A 21,605-nucleotide genomic window follows, 5' to 3' on the forward strand; every position below is an offset into this window, starting at 1 on the left:
TCATTCCCTGGGCAATGAGAAGGGCAATAATGTTAGTAGAGAGAGTACAAATAAGGGCCATGAAAATGGTAAAGGACCTCAAGGGGAAGCTGTATGAGAAGCAGCTGAGGTCACTGGATCTGTTCAGCCTGGAGAAGAGGAGACTGAGGGGAGACCTCATTGCTGTCTACAAATTCCTTGTAAAGGGAAGAGGAGGAGCAGACCCTGATCTCTTCCTGCTGACCAGCAACAGGACCAAAGGGAATGGCCTGAAGCTGTGTCAGGGGAGGTTTAGGTTGGGGATCAGGAAAAAGTTCTTCACCCAGAGGGTGATTGGACATTGGAAGAGGCTCCCCAGAGAAGTGGTCACATCACCAAGTTGGACAGAGTTCAAGAAGCATTTGGACAATGCTCTCAAGCACATGGTGTGACTCTTGGTGTGTCCTGCTCAAGGCCAGGAGTTGGACTTGGTGATCCTTGAGTCCCTTCCAACTCAGCATGTTCTCTGATTCTGTGATTCTATGGTTAAAAGGAGGATCTTATGGACCAGATAGCTACAGGTGACTCCTCCTCACCCAAGAACTGGGTAGATCTACTGATCTGTATGACGTAGATGTCACCCCCTCCTCCTTGTGTCAGGCAGTGTCCTGAGGAGGTAGAGAGGTGTACCTCTGTCAAGGTCGCAGTCAAGACAACCTATTTACAGATTCCCTTTAGAAATCCTACAGATTTCTATGTTCAAAATGTCCGTGCTTGCTTCTGTTCCTACACAGTGGCACAATTTGAAACAGCCTCTCATGAGCCCACTGTAACTGGGGAAAGAGTCCATTTTTTTTTCTGCCAGAGCCTAATCTTTATAGGCCTGAAAAAATATAGGACTGAACTGTAATTGTGGACTATGAAACTGGGTTTTTTTGAGGCGATGATATTGCGTGTTTGCTTATAGCAATTTGGCAAACACTTCAGACTGGACAAGACATTTCTCTTTGAGAAATGCCTGCTGTTCCTGTGTAATAAGAACTTTAGAAGAAACTACTCACGTATTTTGCTATCCATTCTTATTTTATGGGATTTGAGCCAAACCATACTTGAAAAATACTGTGCACCACAAGAATTCATTCACAATCATGAATCTTTTTCTTTTCTTCTTTTCTGCAATATGCATAAAGGTGGGCCTTTTTCCTTCTTTAAAGCATGCCACAGTCTATATTCTATCTAGCCTGTTTTATGCTCAGTAGGTAATTCCTTCAAAAGAGGAACCTGTGTTCCCACTCTGTCTGTGCCCTTGGGATTTGTATGCCCGTGTCTAAGAGACAATTTTTTTTATTTTTTTTATTTTTTCTGACATTCACCTTCTCAGTATTCACAGAAGTCCTTCCCATTCACATTCATTGCTTCAGGGAGGTGAACTTCCTTAATTTTTTTTGGTAAAGAAAGATAATTCTTAAAAAAATTGAGGAATATCACATATGAAACATCAGGTTAAAAGAGCTTCAAGGGATGAATTATGGTGACAAGCTAGGAAGGTAAGAATTAAGCTATAGGTTTTCCTTCCACTCCAACTGAAATGGGGAAACAAAGCTTTCCAACTTCATCTCCAGGCAACATATCTTCCCTACTGCTACTGTCCCTTATTACACAAAAAGAAACTTCTATTCCCCTTTGAACAATAGAATAATTGCCCAAGAAAGCAAGCCAGGCTCTGTTCTTAAGGCTAGCTGTGCCCTGTCTGTGAGTGCAGAAGGAGGTGACAACAGAAACACTTGAAAGGAAAGGGAAAGTCACTAAGTTTGTATTTACTGTTGAGAAATATTGAAAAGGGTCTTTTGTATTGTACAACTCCCTGTGGCCACTCAGGCATTGCTTTAGAGTTGGACTTCCATGGCATTGGCTTTTGAAGTGTTGCAGCAGACCCGGCAGTGACCAGCAGTGCTGCTAATCTTTTCTCCATGACCGTGAAGAGAGGGTCAGCTCGGTCACTCTCAGCCATTTCCATGTTGGATAGATGTCTGTGGCTGAGGGATTTAGGGCAAAGACCACATGATGACGGGGTGTGCTCGTCACAGATGCCTCAATAACTTTGCTCGAGACGTTGAGGTCAGCGACAGGATGTTACTCAGTGAAGGCACTGCTATCGCACAGCAGCAAGGACATGTCTCTGGAACTACGCAAAACGAGATAAAGCAGATGAAGAGGGCTTTTTTTCTTTGTTTGTTTCCATCTGCTGGTGTGTCATTGAATCTGATGAGATGTCTTGCAACCCTTTTTTTGCCCTCACTAGCTATGCAGTGATGTTCTACTATGAGAAGATGCTAATATTTTCAGAATGGATGCAAACAAATGTGAATGAGGATACAAGTAGGTCAATTAGCCTAAAAGGTTCTTTTTGCTTATTTTAGCACTAAATTAGTTGATGCCAGTGTGATCTGACATGGTAATTCCCATATGTTTTACATACAGGCTCCTTTTGTAGTTCAGTCCCATCCAAACCTCACTGTAATTTATTTCATCATTCTCCTCTTTTAATCCCACGATGGTGTGTTCTTTTTAGTTTGCATGACTACATGATATTAAGTTCCATTTTTTTCTTCTTCCTTTCTTTCCCTCACACTTTTTGTTTTGTTCACCTGGAGTAGTGTACTGTAACTTTTACCTTCCCACACTTAATACATTCTTCGCTCCTACCCTTCAGTGACAGATAAAAACTGAGACACATGTTTCCTGTAGCCTTGTCTGTCAATGGTGAATAGAAGTACTGGAAAAGCAAAACTTTCAGAGCTCCTCAAACACTGCAAATTATCTATCAGTATTATTTCTTTGCTGTAGTAAATGTGCTCTGGCCTAACACAAGTCCCTTTGGACTGCTGTCTGCAAATGTATGAGACTGACTTTTACTGGACGAAAGACAAATATTCTGAAATTCCAATATTCTGCATACAAAAGTATTTGTGGGGAAAGAATTGCATGTTTTCATGACTAATTCTGCCAAGAAGAGAATATTCACCATATGCCTTTCTGTTGAGTCCCCACTAAACCTCCCTAGAAATCAGACAATTTCAAGCATTTTCAGAGAATCTGTTTTGATCAGTTTGAGGAGAAGAAAAGCACTCACCAAATTAGTATCAGTTATGAACAAGGAAGATACCTTAGAAATCTGGGTATTATGCAACCCAATAGGTAGATGGCATTGGTTACACAGCTGCATTATTGTAAGCAAATAAATGCATTCCAATTATTTCTCATTCTTATAATGAATTTTTACATGCTGGTGGTGTCTAGATGTTCAGAAGCAATATTAATTTAACTGTGTCCCATTCTGTGCAAATAGAGACCAAAGAAAGTTCCTGTTCCTGACAGTCAAGATTTCAAGCATTAGACATAAAGACATAGGAGGGTGAATATAGAATAAATGTTTCCTTTTCGCTGTGGAATGTAGCAATTGCCACCTTGTACAGTCTGAAAGCAGGATACTGTTATGAGAGGGAGAGGGATAATTTTAGTCAAAACTCAAAAGACTACAACCACCTGGAGGTGAGGTAGCTTGTCAGTCAATGGTTTAAACTCTAGGGAGAATAGAGATACTGTGCTATGGTTTTAGTTTACAGCAGGAATAAAAGAGAAAAAATGCCTTTGAGGTGAGGACCTGAATTCTAGATGTAGACTGGTGAGCAGAAGGGAACTAAGGGAACAGAATTTGTTGCTAAGGAGTTTTAATGAGGAAGTGTATACATATTGGGTAAATAAATTAAAATAATAACTTCTATACTGTATGGCATACACATGAATATAAAACTGACCATATATATATATAAGGTTCCATTAAATATTCTAGAGAACTGATACTCAGCTCATTTCTGTTGTTTCTTTGTACTCATTCTCCCACCTCTTTCTCGTCCACATAATGCTTCCAAACATATTAATCAGATCACGTCTGAAGAAATCTTCAATTGGCTGTGGTGTGAGGAGGGACTCCAAGCAGAATGAGTGTATTTCAGGGGAACCACAGGTCAGCCACAGTAAAACAAAAATTTGATTTCAAAAATACTTATGCCCAATACTAATTTTACCTAGTCTTGGCAAAATCAGGTTAGAGCAGAATTTTTGTTGTGTTGATAAATGTGTAGTAATGGCCGTACCTTTTCTTGTTCAGAAGAATAGTCTGTCCCTGTACACTCCATACTCCAAAGATAAAAATCTCTTCCCAAGGCAATGGAGGCCCCCACCACTTCCGTAATTCCTCAGAGCACTATTTTTGAACAAATATTTTTCTGACTGAAAAAAAAAATAATTGGATGACAATTCTAGATATTTCTGGTATTGACTACTATTACTTAATCACATTTAATTCCTAAGAATGGCTATGTGGGAAAGTGAGATATTCCTACCACAGCCCATTCCACAAGTCACATCCTCTCGCTCCTATATAGCTCAGTGTCATTTAAAACACAAGGGCTGGAGCCTGTGAGCTGGGGAGACATCCCAGTACACAGTTTGCTCGTGTAACTGTGAGAGATGGGGTGTCCTGTGTGAAGGTCACTTGTGTGGTTATGGTTAATGACCTTACTCCATGGCAGGTCACAGGACTTCTGAAACCTCAAAATGAACACAAAGCTAATTACTGCATCCCTGTGTTTACATATTGCATATGCCAATGGGTCCTAGCTCTGGCCTTTGCGAGCCCGAGTTACTATAATTGAGGAATCTGTCTTGTGAAGAGTTTGGTTGTTTATTTTCCGTTTGTTGCTGCCAAGAGGGCTTCTCATTTCCTTTCCTTGCAAGGGTTTTGACTCTTTAACTTTAACACATTTCCAGCCTCCAATAGTAGGGCTGCTGACACTGGGAATCCACTAGCTGCAAGATGAAGGGAAATGGCATCCTGGGGATACCCCAAGTGAGGCAGAGCATGGTCAGCACCTGGCTGCCAGTGCCATGGGCTGGCAAACATGGGCACAGCCTAGAGAGGACATCTGGGTGAACAAGCTTCAGAGGGAAAAATAAGGCCAAAATGAGTTAAAATGATTTGTGAATCCAAAATAACTAATAGAAGAGGATGTACTGACTGGAAATCAAGGGCTGAAAAGGCTGGAAAAAGTTATTTTTGACATTGTAGCATTTTCAATATTTGATCATAGGCAATTTTGAAAGTTTTACTGAGTTACTACCTGCAAACAGAGACTTTAAAATCTGAACTAATTACTAGTAATGTTTCATTTTACTACAAGTTATTTTGTTTGTTCTACTGCGAACATTAAATTCTCATCAAACCTCCCAGTTCTGACAGACACACATGAACCACGTGAGCAGGTAGCACATCCATGCTGTGTGCCTCTGTATATATGGTACTGCACATGAATGCACACCCTCTGTACATGTGCTCCGTGCCAAGGTTGTGATCTCTGAATAATATGCACCTTGATCAACAGTCAGGTGAAAATGGTTGTGCCCTCAGATATCAAAATTAGTTTAAGCCCCGCAGGATGCTGGGCTGAAACTGTCTCTGTGCTCCTTGGAAGATGTTCTCCTTTCTTGCTGCTAGCTCCTCTCTTGCCACCTTCTGTCTCCTCCCTGACCTGGGGAGCCTGGGAGCGGTGGGGAGGTAATGGTGCCCTGAGGTCCTCTGGAGCATGCCATAAAAAGTGTGCTGGGCATGCTGATGATAAAAAACATCAACCTCATATTAACAGAAATAGTGTCAAAGCTGAGACAGAAGTATGTGGTCAATTGTTCTTGTAAGGGAAGTGAATCAGAAAAAAAGCTGACTGCATTCTTTTATTAAAATGTGAACAATGTGAGAACTGTCCTCCTCAGATCACTAAACCAAATAAGGGATAGAAATCAGCTCTTTTTCTCTTCTAATCTTCCCTTTTGGTGCCTCCTTGTGCTCCAGAATTGGCTAGCTGACTATATTTTAGATGTCTCAGCTTTGTAGGAAAAGCTGAAGGGAATACAAGCCCCTTAAGAACCATTCTCCCTCCCCCTTCCAAAGTATCCATCAGGTACTCATTCAGCACTAAATTTCCAGCACCTGCTAAACTCTTCCCTCTTGAATAAAAATGTTAGGGATTGAAAACCCCAGAAAGTGAAATCCACATCTGTGTCTATTCTGTGAAAGAAAAGACAGATGTCTGCTCCTTGCCCAAAAAGTCTGGGTCCACCTTCTGGCTTGCCACCAAACCAGATGAGGCTCTTCCCTCCATAGCAGATATGAGTGGGGAAGAGGGCAGGTCAAACCGAGTCCTTAAACAAACTCCCATTTATGTTATGCAGACATGCAGGAGTCTGCCTACTCTGATCTTGTTCCCTGGCACAGCTGGGAAACAACAGTGGCACAACTTATTCGTGGCACCTCCAACTTCAGTGACTTCCCATTGTTCAGGAAGCTGCAACTGCTCTCCCCTCAGTGCCGCAGGACAGAGACCATGTGCAAAAGAGCATCGTGCGTCCTTCTCTCCTACACCTCATCCCTTCCTTTCTCTGCCAGAGCACCCTCACACACCTGTCTTTCTCCCCACACTGGCCTTCTCTCACGATTCACAGTTAATACTTCTAAAGTCCTTCCCCTAACTCCTAGTGATGCAAGGAACTCTTTCCGAGGAAGGGACACGTTTGTCACTGCTGGAAGAGGAAATGAGGCTCTTCTAGGATGTGTGCCACAGTGGGATACAACTTCTTTCTGTTGATGCTTCAGCAGACCCCACATCAAGCTTTTTTCTCACTTTTGGACAATACTGCTACAAAACAAATGTGAAGGGACGTGGCTGCTGGGAGAGGGCCCACCTGGCTCTCACCACCCGGAGACCTATCACTCACTATTTTGACCTGAGTGTCCTGGGAAGAGGAACAAGTGCAAGAGAGAAGTTTGATAGAGCATCTATCAAATTTAGTCCAAGAATGCAAAACATTTGGGGTATGTGCACTACAGAGTAAATCAGGCTGTGGATGTTTCAAGTCTAATGGCGACACATCCAGCACTGTTTAATCAGCTAAATCCTGGGCTATGGAACACTTCCATGTATAGCAATGCTGTTATAACACTCCAGTCATGGGCAGCATGGCACTCATTCATTATTGTGTTACAGCTACCCTTATTTTAAAGGGCCTGATCCAAGACCCACTGAAATCCCATTGACTTCAGAGTATTGTGGATCTAACCATAAAGCAGGAATTTACAGCATTCCTTTGTAACAAAGTGAAAACAAAGGAACACTTTTTTGGCCGCTGTTTCTCCTCATCTCTCTGGATATTTGCCTGTTCTTCCCCACCCAGGCAGCTCTGTTTGTTTTTCCCCACCCAGGTCTCTGCATCTCCAGTCTCGTTGTCTCTTCTCAGCTCACTCTCCCTGCCAGCTCTGACACCTGATGCAGCTTTAGGTCTGCTTCAGCTGCCACCTCCCAGCTCTCTTTCACCTTCATAACTTTGGAAAGGGTATGAAGTTATAAAGTTAAGCATTTGCTGCCATAACCTTGTGTTATAAAGGTCCAAGGAAGCTTCAGAACATTCCCAATGAGATAATAACATCCAGTGTTATTCTCAGAGATTGTAAAGATCGGGAGAGAGGTTGTGGGAACCTCTATGGAAGATTTTTAAGACGGTTAGACAAACAATCATCAGAGCCAGCCTAAGTGTAGTAGCTCAGATTCACAGACTAATAAGGGACTAGATAATTCTTTGATAAGCATTTATAAAATCACTACAAAATTTCCACAAAACTTTTTCTTGCTTATTGCCTTCTGCAAAACTCCCACAAAAAGACAGCATACTGCCGATTTACAGAGCACAAATCCAAGCATCCTTGTCTGCTGACATCTGTAGAAGGCCTCCTGCTGTCATTTGCCAAGCTCAGACTTTTATTTGGGCCTGAGTCAAAGAACTGAAATCAACTTTTCATTCTCTTCATCCAGTTTAGTAATTTGCATTGCAGAGATATCTGTTCATGTTTCTCTTTGCATTCACTAACTTTGAATAATTGTTACAGGAAGAGTACAGGGATGTATTTTCTTGCTAATTTACCAGAGATGTAAGGTAATGACTGTGCCAATGAAAATGTGTCTATTTTAACAGCAGATGTAGATATGGTCCATGAGGGGCATATTGTTGTATGATTTGTCCTGAAAAGAAAAAAATAAAATAAGGACAGACGCAAACAAATATTATTTTTCAGTAATTTTTGGTTGAAGCAATTTTGCAATGACAAAAAATTATTGGAAGAAAAACCTCAACATTCTTCATTTAAAAATGTGGTGGTCATACAAGATTCAGAAAAAGCATTTTCTAAATTTTCTATTTTTAGTTCCTTGAAATTCAAAATGGTAGCAAAAGAATTAACTAGAGTTCCATGAGTGAAACATATACAGCCACCATTAAGGTCAGAATCTGACAATTAACTGTGGGGATTTTCTATTGTTGTTTTGTTTTATGAGCAAAATGACCCAGTAATGAAATTTCTCAATTCTAATCTAATCCTCCCCAATATCTACAGCAAACAGTAGCCCCAGTGTAAAGATTTACAGCTCCAGTTATGTCTCTGCTTTGTTCTTGAGCATGTATTTACTTCTGCCCATTTGCTTTCTGAAATTCTCTCTCATTTGTCATCTGACAAACTCCGTTTAAAAGCAAAACAGGCTTCAGACATGAAACACAGCTACATTCCTGAAACATGAGATGAACAACCTTTAATTCATGCAACCTTTCATTTACAGTAATGTTTAATGGATGGGCTGGTTTCATTATGGACAATGCCTCTCCCTGTCATTAGCCTGCAGAAAGGTCTAAAACTCTTAAGCATTTAAAGGAGCTCCATTTCAGGCTCTGTATTCCCTCCTCCCCTCCCTCCCCCCACTCCCCATCACCCCTTGTGACTGCCCTTTTTCTAAGTGCATAATCTAAACGCTGTGCTCTGCAAATTGCACTTATTGCTGTCTTCGAGCTTCGAAGAACCCTTCTGAACACTTTTTATACAAACCCTAACAAGGTCAAAGTTGGAAAAATCTCAGCTGGTGGACTTGGATCCCATGAGCTAGTGACCATTTATAATTAATATTAATGAATGGCAGATGACAGATGTTTATTGCCTAAGCAGAAATGTGCATTGCTAAATCAGAAGGATTTATTTTAAATCCAGAGGAATTGACTTTATTTCTTGTATGGATGTGGGGTGGTGGTGGGGAATGCCAGTGGGTGATCCAGCCTCTACTACCTTTAAGCATGAGCATGGAAACAATAATTCTATAAAAAAGGATCCTGAGCTCTCTATTTGAAGTACGACATTTGGTCCTCCAAAACGTTAATTGAAGTAAGGAAGACTCTCTGCACACTTCAGCAGCTCTGATTTGCAACACTAGTGGGTTTTATCCATAGAGTCTTAAGCACCAAAATTAAGGAACTCTTATCTCTGTTTTACACTTGTGGAACCTGAGGAAGTCATATAAAGGTGGTATTATAAAGAAAAAGTCTTTATCACTGAGACAAAGGATTGCATTCCCAGACACAGTATATTTTTTGTTGCTGGATTTTTTTTTCCAGAGAGGTCTTAAATTAAATTAAAGCCATGATGCATAAATCTCCCAAGTTTAAATGTGACAGAATGGAAGATGTAACATGGAGATGGGAGAGTCTCGTCTCTGTGAATACCTGTGAATACTTAAGGCTGATGGAATCTCTGGTTTCCATCTGAAAGAAACTCTTTCACAGCACATAAATTAACTTCCTGGACATAGAGACATCTTGGGTAACATTTTCAAAAGGACATGAAGAATTTTAACTAGCTTTTTAGAGTTTCTGGTTGAGATTGGAGTAAAAGGGTCTTATTTGTTCTGAGTCCCTTGGACAAAGCATCCTGCTCCTTTATAGTATCTTGCTACAGTATGTGTGCACCTCTGTATTACACAGTCTGTAAACTGTTCCTGAGCATGCCATTCCAGACCCTTGCAAAATATTATTTGGTTTAGTGGCTACAGGGTTGGTCTCAGGTCTTATAAAAGAATGTCAAAGGAGTTGCTAACAAAAGCAGGTGATGATCAAATCTGCTGAAAAAGTGAGCAGTTTCTGCTTTTGGCTAAAACAGAAGTTCTTGGAGCAGGCAAGAAAATTATTAGTTACTTAGTTTGAAAGAGAAGCATGAACATATTTGGTGACTAGTGTAGAGTGAGCTTCTTAACCTGGAGGCAGGAGGCAGCTGGGGACAGAGGTTGCTGATCCCCACAGTCCAAATTTTTCCCAGAGAGGCTAGAGAGGATCCCAACTTGTTGCAATACATCGTTGTATTGAAAATATCACTTGCTGAAATTTTGCATCAGGTTCCTTAAAACCTTTCTTGCATTCCAACAGTCGAGCTCCTGTAACCAGCCCTGCTGTACACACACCACAGGAACACCTAGGGGTGTTACCTTTTACCAGCACTGTTGTAACACTCCTAAGGCACCAGCCAAGCAGAAAAATAAAACATGCAAGTTGTGCCAAATGGCCACTGTGCACTGCTGGCAGGATCTGTGTGAGACAGGACCCAGGGCAGATCTCCTGATGGAGGTGGATCAGGGGTTGCAGACCTTCCTTAGCACTTGAGGTGCTGTCATGAGAGGCTGTGTTCTCATCTCAGTGGGGGCTGCACCTCCTCCAGCCTTTGGATCACGCGGTCTCGCCCACATCCATCTCAAGAGCACGGCAGTCAGTTTGTGAAGTATCCTAAATGAAGTGGGCTCCAGTGATGCACTGTCACATGGCAAAATCATTCTTCACATTCCACTTCCAGCTACTCATAAAGCTGGCTGCTCACTTCAGTGTGCAAAGCTGTGTTACTACAAAAAGCTCTAAATGCACAGTTCATCCTCAGAGGGATTTCAAAAGAATAAACTTATCACATTCTTGGGGAAGAAAAAAAAATAAAAGAAGGCAAGACAGCCTGGATAAAATTCACATGGACAATTTCTATCTGTGATTCATATTAAATTGAAGACTTACGGGCGATGTTAAAATATTTGCATTCCTTTTGTGCATATCCACTATGACCCTGCTTAGAAACATTTTTTTAATATTTTATAAGCGTTGATATTCCTAAGAAGTGGAAAATACCAGATTACCAAAGTCATCATATTTCCCAGAAACTTGCTGATTTCAATGAAGTCCCAGTCAAAAGTAGGCAGGTTTTTGAAACAACCTTGCCCTTGTGTGAAGTTTCTGCCTAGTAGCCTTCCAGCTTGTCCATTGGCAACCCTCCCAGCAGGCTGACAAAGACTCAGCAGCCTGAAAACCTGAGATCCCTTTGGCAACTTGGTCCAAGATTCCCAATTCCTTGGTCTAAATTCTAAATCATTTTGGCATATAAATTCTCTGAGCCTTTTTAAGAGGCAGCCCAAGAGTCTTGGTGATCCCAATGTCCTTTTCCATAAGCTTCCCTCTACCTGGTAAATTGCCAGGTATTCTCTCAACAGGTGAGAAAATCCTTCAAAAACACATGGAGACAGCCCAATTTAAATCTCATGTCACCCTTTTAGAGAGGGGACTTTTGAAGTCTCTGAGCCTTATGAAATTTAGAAGCCTGACCTGTCATTTCAATCACTTTGAAAATGTATTTGGAAATATTTGCACTACTCAGAGAGGGGAGGATCAATGCTTTGGCCAGGTGAAATAGTACACACACACAATAGTACACACAAAACAGAAAGAGACAGTCAATTTTCAACACCTTGATTTGAAAAGTGTCCTTGAAAGCAAATTCTCCTTCAATTACACCAAACACCAACCTTGGTGACCTCCATGTGTTTGAGCAAGTACAACACAGAGGTCAGAATTGGGTCTCTGGTGAATGTAGGTAATAACATCCTACTTCCGTGCTGATGGTTTTGCTGAGAGGATCCATCAGGAGCTGCTGTCCCCCTGTATGTCATCTGCTGCTGACAAGCTGATCCAGCTGGCCTGGGGTGCACAGGGACTCCTGTCTACCTGTCAGCACAGGTGTCACCCCAGGCAGAAGTGCAAACAAACGATGCTCAGAGTGGAGAGGACAAGTGAACCATGCTGAGAGGGGCCAGAGGTGCATCCTGTTGGCTCCTCATCTTCCTTTACCTTCCTGGCATATCAGAAAACATAAGAAAATGTAAGGAGGGGACTCCAGGGGGAGGGTATAGGTGCACCTATACCAGCAAATGAAATGGTGGAAGATGCCCAGGCTCTCTGGTCCTGGTGTGTAGTACCAGGGTAGGAACTGCTGGCCTGATCCAAGTGTTGGAGCTAGCACTTGTAAAATGACTCCAGGATCTGAACTCAACCACCAGCATAGCCCAGCTCTCAGCCATGGTCGACAATGGAAAAAGGCATTCCTCGGGATGCACCCAGACATTGGGGTCATAGGAGTATCATCAGAATTACCAGGTTCCATTGAGGCAATCAGTTTAAGTAAAGCCAAGGAAAACATCTTTTCTCATCCCTCCCTTCAGAGCACACTGAGCACAAATTTGAGTAGTGAAGAAACAAGTTTCCTTGGGGGTTTTCTCCATTTTACTGTTGTACTAGAAAGAGTTGAAATGTCTGCTGAGGCACTAGCATCTGTCTCTTATCATGTATAACTTTTCTTGATTATTTCTAGAGCGGCAGACTAAACATGCAGCTCTGACATAATGCAGCATCACATTTTTATTTCTGGTTTGTTCAAAAGCCTGCACCAGCTGAAATAAGTCTTTTAAAAGGACTATATTTATGACCTCAACCCAAGGTAATGGGAGGGCTTGGATTATTGGTGACCATAAGGGAAACAAGCTATTAGAGACTTCTCCCAATATCCTGTTCCTCTAACAGGGGAAAGGTTTTTGGTACCAACCACTATTCCCAATATTTGTACTGGTTCTCCTAGTCTTAAAAGAGGCCTATCAAGTGGATTTGGACACTAATGGACCTTTTTTCCTCTTTCAGGAGAGCTGTAAAAGCCCAGTCCCATTCACAAGTCACCATTCAAAGTCTCAAAGGAAGAAAACGCCAGTTTCTTAAATAACAGTATGGTTTATGTCCTGTCCTAAGGAATGGGGAGTGATTTTCTGGTCTGCTACATTACCATTACTTTCCTGTCTTTGAAAGCTTGTGTTCAGGTTTTATAAGTTGCAGGTTCTTATAAGATGAAAACTGTTATGTTTTTTCAAAATTTGTGTTGTTAGCACATTAGTCCTGATTAAAACAAGGCTGCTAACAAATTCCCTTAGTCCCAACAGACAAGCATTAAGGGAATAAATCCCCACAAGGGCTTGTTTGAAGAGGCAGCAATAAATGTCTCCACAAACAGCAAAGAGAACTCATTACAGGAATCCTCCTCCTCTGGCTGCTTCTTTATTTAACTGGAAGATATTCTATTTTCAGGCACTGGCAATATCTTTTCTATGGCACAGGAAAGGCACATCCAACCAGTTTCTATTGCAAGATGTCATCACAAGCCAGGGACTTTCCATAAGCCTTGCTTATGAGCTCATGAGTGTAGAAGTGTCATTTCCCAACCATCCACAGAAGAAATGATATCTCCTGACTTCCCATACACCTAACAGGATACAACTTTCTCCTTATCTCCCACAGCAGTGAAAAACCCGACATCTCCTGTCTTGGCGTAACTAATCTGGTCAGCCTCCTCCCGTTCCTCTCTGCCTGCTTTATGCAAACGGCTGTGGTGCAGGCCCGAGCTATTTCTGTATTTGGAAACAACATTCTCATTCCCGCTAATGTGCCTCTTTCACCACTGTTCTTGCAAGGACAAGCTAGCACACTCAATATAAATAAGAACATTTTTCAAGTACATGCAATCTAGTAGTCCAGATCCTATTTTCAGAGGCAAATGAACCTTAAGGATCCTCATACAAAGACATCTAAAGTCTACATCTAGAGAAGTATTTCCACTCTTGAGATAGGATAGGAGTTAGTCATCAAGTCCCATAATATAGTTGCTTAAACATAAGTAACAATAGCTTTCAAGGTATAGCATCATCATAGAATCACATGATGGTTTAGATTAGAACGGGCCTTAAAGATCATCTAATTCTAACCCTCTGCCAAGAGCAGGGGCACCTTCCACTAGACCAAGATTTTGAAGCTCTATCCAACCTGGTTTTGAACATTTCCAGGAACGGGGCAGCTTCTCTGGGCAACCTGTTGTAGAATTTCTTCCTAAAATCTAATATAAACCTACTGTATTTCATTTTAAATACATCATTCTTTGTCCTGTCACTACCTGCCTTTGTCAAAAGCCCCTTCCCATTTTTCTTGTAGTCTCCCTTCAGGTACTGTAAGGCCACAATTAGGTCACACCAAGCCATCTCTTTTCCAGGCTGAACAATCAATACTCTCAGACTTTCCTCATAGGAGAGGGGCTTCATCCCTCTAATCATCCTGGTGTCCCTCCTATGGGCTTGCTTGTCTTTGGACCTTAGCTCTATTAAAACTTTTACCTGTATTTTCCTCAGCATTCGGAACATCTTCAGCAGTAAGGCAGGCCAGGAAATGCACTGAGTCACGTAGCATCTAGGTTGTTGCGAAGGTTTTGACCCTCACACTCTGGTTACTCAGAAATCTAGTGATTATAAAATAGGGCCACAATAGCTAAGGGGAAAAAAAAAAAAAAGACTGCTGTGAAAAAAGTTATGCAGTTATGCTGTTTAAACTTCAAAAAGACATACCAGATGAATCAGCCACTTGTGGCTTGGGAATGAAAGGAGAAAGTCCATTGCATCACTGGGCAGCTGGAGGTTTGGAGGATTGTTATCTTGGCAAGTAGTGCGAGTACATGCTACAGGCTATGTTCCAGAAAAAAAAAATGTGTCACTTTTCTTGAAAATGAGAATGATCTGCTCATTTGCATAATATGGCATGACTGTATTGTTGACAGAGCTAGAGAAAGGGAGTTCAGAGCCTGGGGCATGCTCCTCTTCCTGGTTTCTTTGCTCAGCATGGTTTCTTTGCGTCATGCTGTTGTCCAGGCCGCATCATGAGGAAAGTGTGGCCTAAAAATGCCTCTGAGAAGGGTGTGGACAGGTGGGAGGGAGAGCAATACAGTGTGGTGGCACTTATCCTTTAGGTTTTGTCCCTGTATCTCATGGGGTAGAGAGGGACTGGGGCACTGGTACTGCAGCACCAGTGCTGACAGTGCTCCAGCAGCCAGGAAAGTGCCAAAAGGTCAGACAAGGCTGTGAGGGGTGTGAAAGAACACTGTGGCACATCACAGCAGTGGCTTGTGGTCTTTTATTGCAGCTCTTCAGCTTATTACAGTGTAGTGGGGAGGGTTTGTGGTCCATGGTGACAGTCACAATAGAAGCAGCAGGACCCTTCCAGAGAGGGGCCTGTTACATCAGTGCCTGCAATCCTGACAGGAGCAGTTCTATGACTCCTCTTGCTCCTTTTGCTCTCCCTTGGTAAATGTCTTCATGGGAATGATGAAAGAAATACAATAATCAAATCTCTGATGCCAGATTCTCATCCCTCTGGGTTTTCCACGAGGCCTACCCTGTAATACTTGCCCCGCCCCCCATCAAAGTGAAGCAGTTTTCACAACCAGATTTTATGCTTTCCTATGGTGCTTTGGGATTTTATCACCCAAGCCCCCTGTAACAATTACAGCTGAATATAATAGGTGGGACTAAATGGCAATGCTTAAACCATAAGAAATTTGTCACCTGTGGTAGTTAACCCATGTCAGCCATGATTTTCCATGTAACTGTCTGTCATATAGTGCTTTTGAGTACCAAGGCCTCCCAAGTCATGGCCAATGCTTCCTCCCGCTAAGCCATAAAATACAGCTCTAGATCTAGTGAAAATACCACATCTGATGAGATAATGCAAAGGCTTCTCTGAAATACCCTGGCTTGTTTAAATAGATGTATTCAGACATGGACTGCATACAGACACAAGAATTTCTTTGACCCGGGGCTATAAAATATATTAACAAGAACTCAGCACCTTGAATCTTATTAGACACGTAATTATATTGTTATCCAAACTAATTTCATGTCTGCATTTAATTTGAACTATTGCACTTCTCAAAATTTTAGCAAGTCTCTAGATTTTCATCAATATAGGACTTTGCTATTATTAGAAGCAGCAAGGCATCTCCTGTGTACCAGAAATCTCACAGTGCCTGCAGGTCAGTTTTTCCAGTACAGTTTTCTGTATAAAGCTTTAGTTCCAACATAAAAGATATTTTAGCACCAATTAATTACTTTATTGCAATAGACATTGCAAGTATTATACGTGCAACAGTTGCAATATTTAATATCAGGGATGAATTAGATTTTCATGAATACTTCTCTGATATTATATACTCTCTTCATAAGCAAAACACTCTATTGGAAAATATTTTATCTCCTGCTTAAAAATATTTATCCTGGTTTTTTTTGTTTTTTGGGGTTTTGGTTTTTTTTTTTTTAATTTTGAACGGTTGCTTTGAATCTATAAGAAGAAATAAAGGATAGAAACGTTAGTGCATCATAGTAAGAATTCCGTGAGCCATCGAGCAAGTTCACCCGCAGGCAAAATAAAGCAAAGGCAGCCGGTAGAGCGGCAGGAAGGGCACGGGCGGCAACTTCAGGACACTGCCGGAGGGGATGGAGAAGGGAACCCGCGGCTGCGGGAGCCGCCCCGCCGGGCGCGGAACCTCGACGCCCCCGCGCGGGCGGCACCGGCACTGCAGCACAGCCCCGGGAGCAGGCAGCCACGAGCACCGGGGGATACACACACGTAGCCACCAACGCCTAAAATGTCACAGGGTTCAGCCCGGGAGGACTCCTTAACAAGCACATTCCTCGTAAATGAAATTGAAATTCAAGGAGAACATATTCCTCCGGGCCATGTTATCGCATCATTTACTTCTTCACTGAGTTCCAGTTTTAATAATGGCCTTGCCTTGTCATCTTCTTCAATGGCAAAGTAGGTCATAGAAATATAGAATGATTTGTTTTGGAAGGAGTCTTTAACGTCCTCTACTTCCAGCACCCCTGCCGTGGGCAGGAACACCTTCCACAAGACCAGGTTGCTCCAAATCCCATCCAAACTGGCCACAAACACCTCGAGGGATGGGCCATCCACAGCTTCTCTGGACATCTAGTTTCAGTGTCTTGCCACCCTCACAATGAAGAATTTCCTCCTAACATCTAATCTAAATCTCTTTTAGCTTAAAACCTCTCCCCCATGTCCTATCACTATCTGTCCATATAAAAGAATGGTTCTTCATGTTTTTTATAAACCCTCTTAAAATACAGAAGGATCATCTCTTATTCAAAGATGAACTTGTAAACATAATGGCCCATGTCATTTTTTCACTTTTCATTTCACAGATAGCCAAATGCCCAAATTTCCAATAAATTTCCACACTACCCCGTTCAATGTGCTGCTATGAAGTGAGTTTCAGCAAGTAGAAGAAAGAAGAAAAAATATTCAGGAATAAACCTCAGGGAAGAAGAGAGAAGGGATATGAACAGGGAGGGCGATGTACACAAGAATGGGGCTCCAGCTATATCCCAATGCTAGCAGAGAACTGCTGGTAGAATCTTCTCTTGGGTCTAAACTGAAACACAGACTGACTAGGAATAACATTACACTTTCATATAAAAATACCCATTTTTATAAATAGTAGTGAAAGGAACTAAAGAACCAGCAAAGATGACCATTCTATACTATATTGCTTTACCATAACACTATAGCTCTAGTGGGCAGATCTTTTCACAAATGGCAGCAGAATGGAGTTAAATCATACAAAATGGAATTAAATCATACAAAACTGCACAGAAGACCCCAAACTAGCTATCCTCATAGTAGGAGAGAATTAGGACTCAGTTTTAAGTATTTTCCAAAGATCAGTTTTCTTTGTCATTTGTAAAGATATCAGTGTGATTAAAACAGAAACAGTAAAGCCGGGCCTAGATAAGTTTCTAGCTAGACAAAGATATCTTATTCTTAGTATATCCACACACATATAAATACATATATCCTGGTCCATGACTGAATGGGAAACCATTACATGTCATTCCAACATACTTACAGAACTGTGGCTGGGAAGTCACAGCTGAATGATTTTGGCTAATCACCAAGTGAGTAATGTCAAACACTGAATGTCTGGACAGTTTCCATTCAAATAACATTTCATCTTGGGCCAACAGTATTTACAAACCACTGGAATGAAATCCCATACTGTCATTTATCCATTAGTAAGAGACAGCATTACAGCTGGGTAAGATGCGGCCTTACTTCTGCATGGAGGTCTCCCAGTTCTCCCAGTGGTGGTACAGTTCTCCCAGTGATGGTAGCTCTTTCTGAGCCTCCCATGCCAGTTCTGCAGGTCTCTCCTGCTCACATCTGTGCATCTTAGATGGCATTTACAAATTCAGAGGGGGATTCTGCAGGTATGTGGGTGTATATCCAGATAATCTCTGAAATGTAAGTAGCCATTTTACATTTAAAGTTTCAGAAACAACAAATGATACAGGCAGATATTGGTCCCTATTTGACTTAATGTGTGTCTCTAAACCTTCCCTTGCTCTCTGATCCCAGGCAGTGGTGGTAAAGAATGGAGAAGCTGTAAAATATTCCCACAGAGCTACACAACAAGAAGATTCAGAATATTCTCACATCTTCATCTTGCACCTTGCTTTCTGCATTCTCTTCACCTCCTCTGAATCTCCCTTTATCTGACCTGCAACTCCTTGGATGGTTATCTGTTCTCTGAACAAACCTACTTTCCCTGCACCTATTCCCTCATTGTGACATACTCCCACAGAGCTCAGTGAGGCATCAAAAACCATTGTCTTTGGTTTTGAGTAAGAAATGGGAAAAATTGCCAAAATTTAGAACCCTCAAAGGCAAGAGCTAATGCCAGGTTTGCGTAACTCCCTCTACATCAGTGTAGGAAATTATCTCTGTTAAAATTTAAAACCAAAAAGTATTCTTTCTGTAACAAAGATGGATAGATTACTTTCACTACTTTCATTATTAGGAAATTATAAAAGAGAGTTTAGCCAGATGTTTTTCAATACTTGTCCAGAAGTTTCTCCATGTAAGAAGGCATACGGGTCAGTATGACATTCTATCAGGAAAGTTTCCAGAGAGGTTGCCTTTGAAGATATCATTGGGATTCATCTAACTAGAGGTGAATTTCAGCTGCATAGCTCAGTAGTTCCACACAGACAGAAAATCTAATCTGTTTTAGGCTAGTGTGTACTTAGGAGTTCAAGCCAATGTCATTCCTGCACTTTGTAAAGTTTTAGTTTGTAAAGCTAATAGAAGAAATAGAATCATAGAATCATAGAATCACAGAATCACAGAAAAGTTTTGGTTGGAAGGGATCTTTGAAGATCATCTCTGCCATGGGTAGTGACACCTTTTACTAGATCAGGTTGCTCAGAGTCCCATCCATCCTGACCTTGAACAATTCCAGTGATGAGGTATCCACAGCTTCTGTGGGCAGACTGTTCCAGTTCCGCCCCACACTCAGCATAAAGAACTTCTTCCTCACGTGCAAGCATAAATGCACTCTATTGTATCATCTCCACAGCCAATAGACAAAGTTTTAATGTTCCTAGGGGACAGGATGCTTTATTGGAGAGGTCTGTGGCAGCAGCAAATTCCTCAACATCTTACCTTATTTAAAGCAATAAAGTAGTTGAATACCTAATTTTGTGACAATGGTTTAGAGTTTGGTTTGAGACACATTTTAGTCTGAAGACCATCACACATCTGTGCTGGAACAGACACTTTGCCACGGGATTCATGTTGCAATATCAAGAATCCCCTGGGATGTGGGTGCGGTGATTGGACATTCCCAAATACTGATACTAGTGTTCAGCTCCTAATGGGAGATGCTAATCCAGGGTTGTTTTCACAGGTTATGGCAAAGTGAGGGACTCAGAAATTGCAATAATCTGAGCAAATCTTCTAATGTGCCATCATTTTTTTCAGGGAAAAAAAATAGGGAGGAGAAAAGAAAAAAATCCAACAAAGATGAAAGCAAGGAGACAAGACAGGAAAGCAAAGGGCGAGCAGCCCGAAGACAAAACCGAGAGCAGAGGGAAAACAACAACAAAACGCAGCCGAAGAAAAGGAAAGCCCCAAACAAAGAACAGGACCTGGCATCTGTTGACACTGCACATTAATGGCCCTCCATGATTGTTTAAGTCTTATGATGCTGCTATCTCTACCAGATCGCCCTGACAGGTGTTCCAACCATTCAGGCTGCAAATGGACAATGCTACCAGTTATTACTAAACTTTAAACAACATTCCAAATACTTCCTATATTCTCCAGGCAACCATAGTTTATTAAAGAGATTGACATGAGCCAAGGAAAAAAAAATCTAAAGATGGGATACTTTAAAACTGTTATATTATATGCTTCCATGCATCTGTAAAAGGCAATTAAGAAATTTTGTATATATTAATAATAGGGTATAAAATATAGCAATATAATAATGAATGACATTCAGATGAACAATGTTCTTTTTCTTTGTAAAATATTTTTCAAGTTATTGTTTAAGTATGAGGCAAGAGATATGTCTAAATCAAAGACGAAAATTGTATCCCTTCATATATTGTACATAATTAAGAGAAGGAGGAAAACATTTCTGAAGAGCCAGTAGGAGCCCAAGGTTTTACAGCCTCTGGTGGAGCAGGATGGGATTGCCCTGTGTTTTCCCTGTTCATGCTCCAGACAAGGGTGAGAAACATCAGGAGAGAGCCAGCAGGGCTTCGGCTGCTGAGGGATAAGAAGCAGAAGCATCTGCAGCTTTGAAGACTGAATCCCTGAAGCAGAAGGAAACTGAGCTGAGCTTGAACAACACTCTTATCTGTGGACAGCACAATGTTTTCTGGTCTAAACAGTGGTACTGTGTGCTGTTTTATGCTTTTTATATCTATGTGTAACTTAAGTCTACATTTCAAATCTTCTGGTGAATGACAAATCGTATTTGTAGGAGACAACGTTGAGTTAATAAAAACCAGAAAAATAGATCATGTAAGTATGTGTTTTTAACAGTGATGCCGTCACTTCTTCTGCTGGAGAAGGGAATCATTTCATAGCTTCACAGACAGAAGAGGACACTACTTGCACCCACACTGTGCACCTAGCAAAAATTATCCATGAAAATAAATTTACAGACATATACAAATTACAAACTTCTGTCCAATTTTACTTAAATTCCTATTCTGGTTCTTCTCTCTGACACAGCAGAAGTGAAAATCTCCTCTGCTCAGAGGGCAAACCAAATTCTGTGGTACCATTCTGGGTATGTTAGAGGCTAGAGCGGCCCCTCAGTAAAACACAGGTTATGCTACAGTGAGTTGCTGCTCAGAAATGGACTTACCCTTTACAGGAAGATGTTGGGGAACCAACATACCTCATGGTATGTGTTCTGTTTCCATGTTTTGCCCAATGACAGCTGTCATGGGGGTAGCAGTCCGCCCACTGTAAGTGTGGACTAGAACAGGTGGCAGGAGTCAGTTCCCCTGCCTGTTCACGATTTCTGTTTCTCACTGACAGACCTTAAAAAAGTCAGGTGAGACTGACCTTAAAAAAGTCCCTTTCCAACACTGAAGCCTGTCTCTCAGGCTGAGGACACCTGAGTGACAGGCTTCAGTGACTTTCTAAGGAATATCCTAATCATCCAGACAGCAATGTAG

The 21,605-nt window shown here is 41.5% G+C and overlaps 1 protein-coding gene across 1 annotated transcript in view; it reads left to right on the plus strand.

Annotated features, from left to right (window-relative positions):
• Positions 1-20,936, plus strand: part of RSPO3 (R-spondin 3) — a 60,634-nt gene extending 39,698 nt beyond the window's left edge. Inside the window, 1 exon segment of the mRNA XM_058835283.1 lies at positions 19,891-20,936. Coding sequence (XP_058691266.1) covers positions 19,891-20,084 — 194 coding nt within the window. The 3' untranslated portion in view covers positions 20,085-20,936.
• The last annotated feature ends 669 nt before the right edge of the window (positions 20,937-21,605 follow it).

Source organism: Poecile atricapillus, chromosome 3, assembly GCF_030490865.1.
Source record: "Poecile atricapillus isolate bPoeAtr1 chromosome 3, bPoeAtr1.hap1, whole genome shotgun sequence".
Classification (NCBI taxonomy): domain Eukaryota; kingdom Metazoa; phylum Chordata; class Aves; order Passeriformes; family Paridae; genus Poecile; species Poecile atricapillus.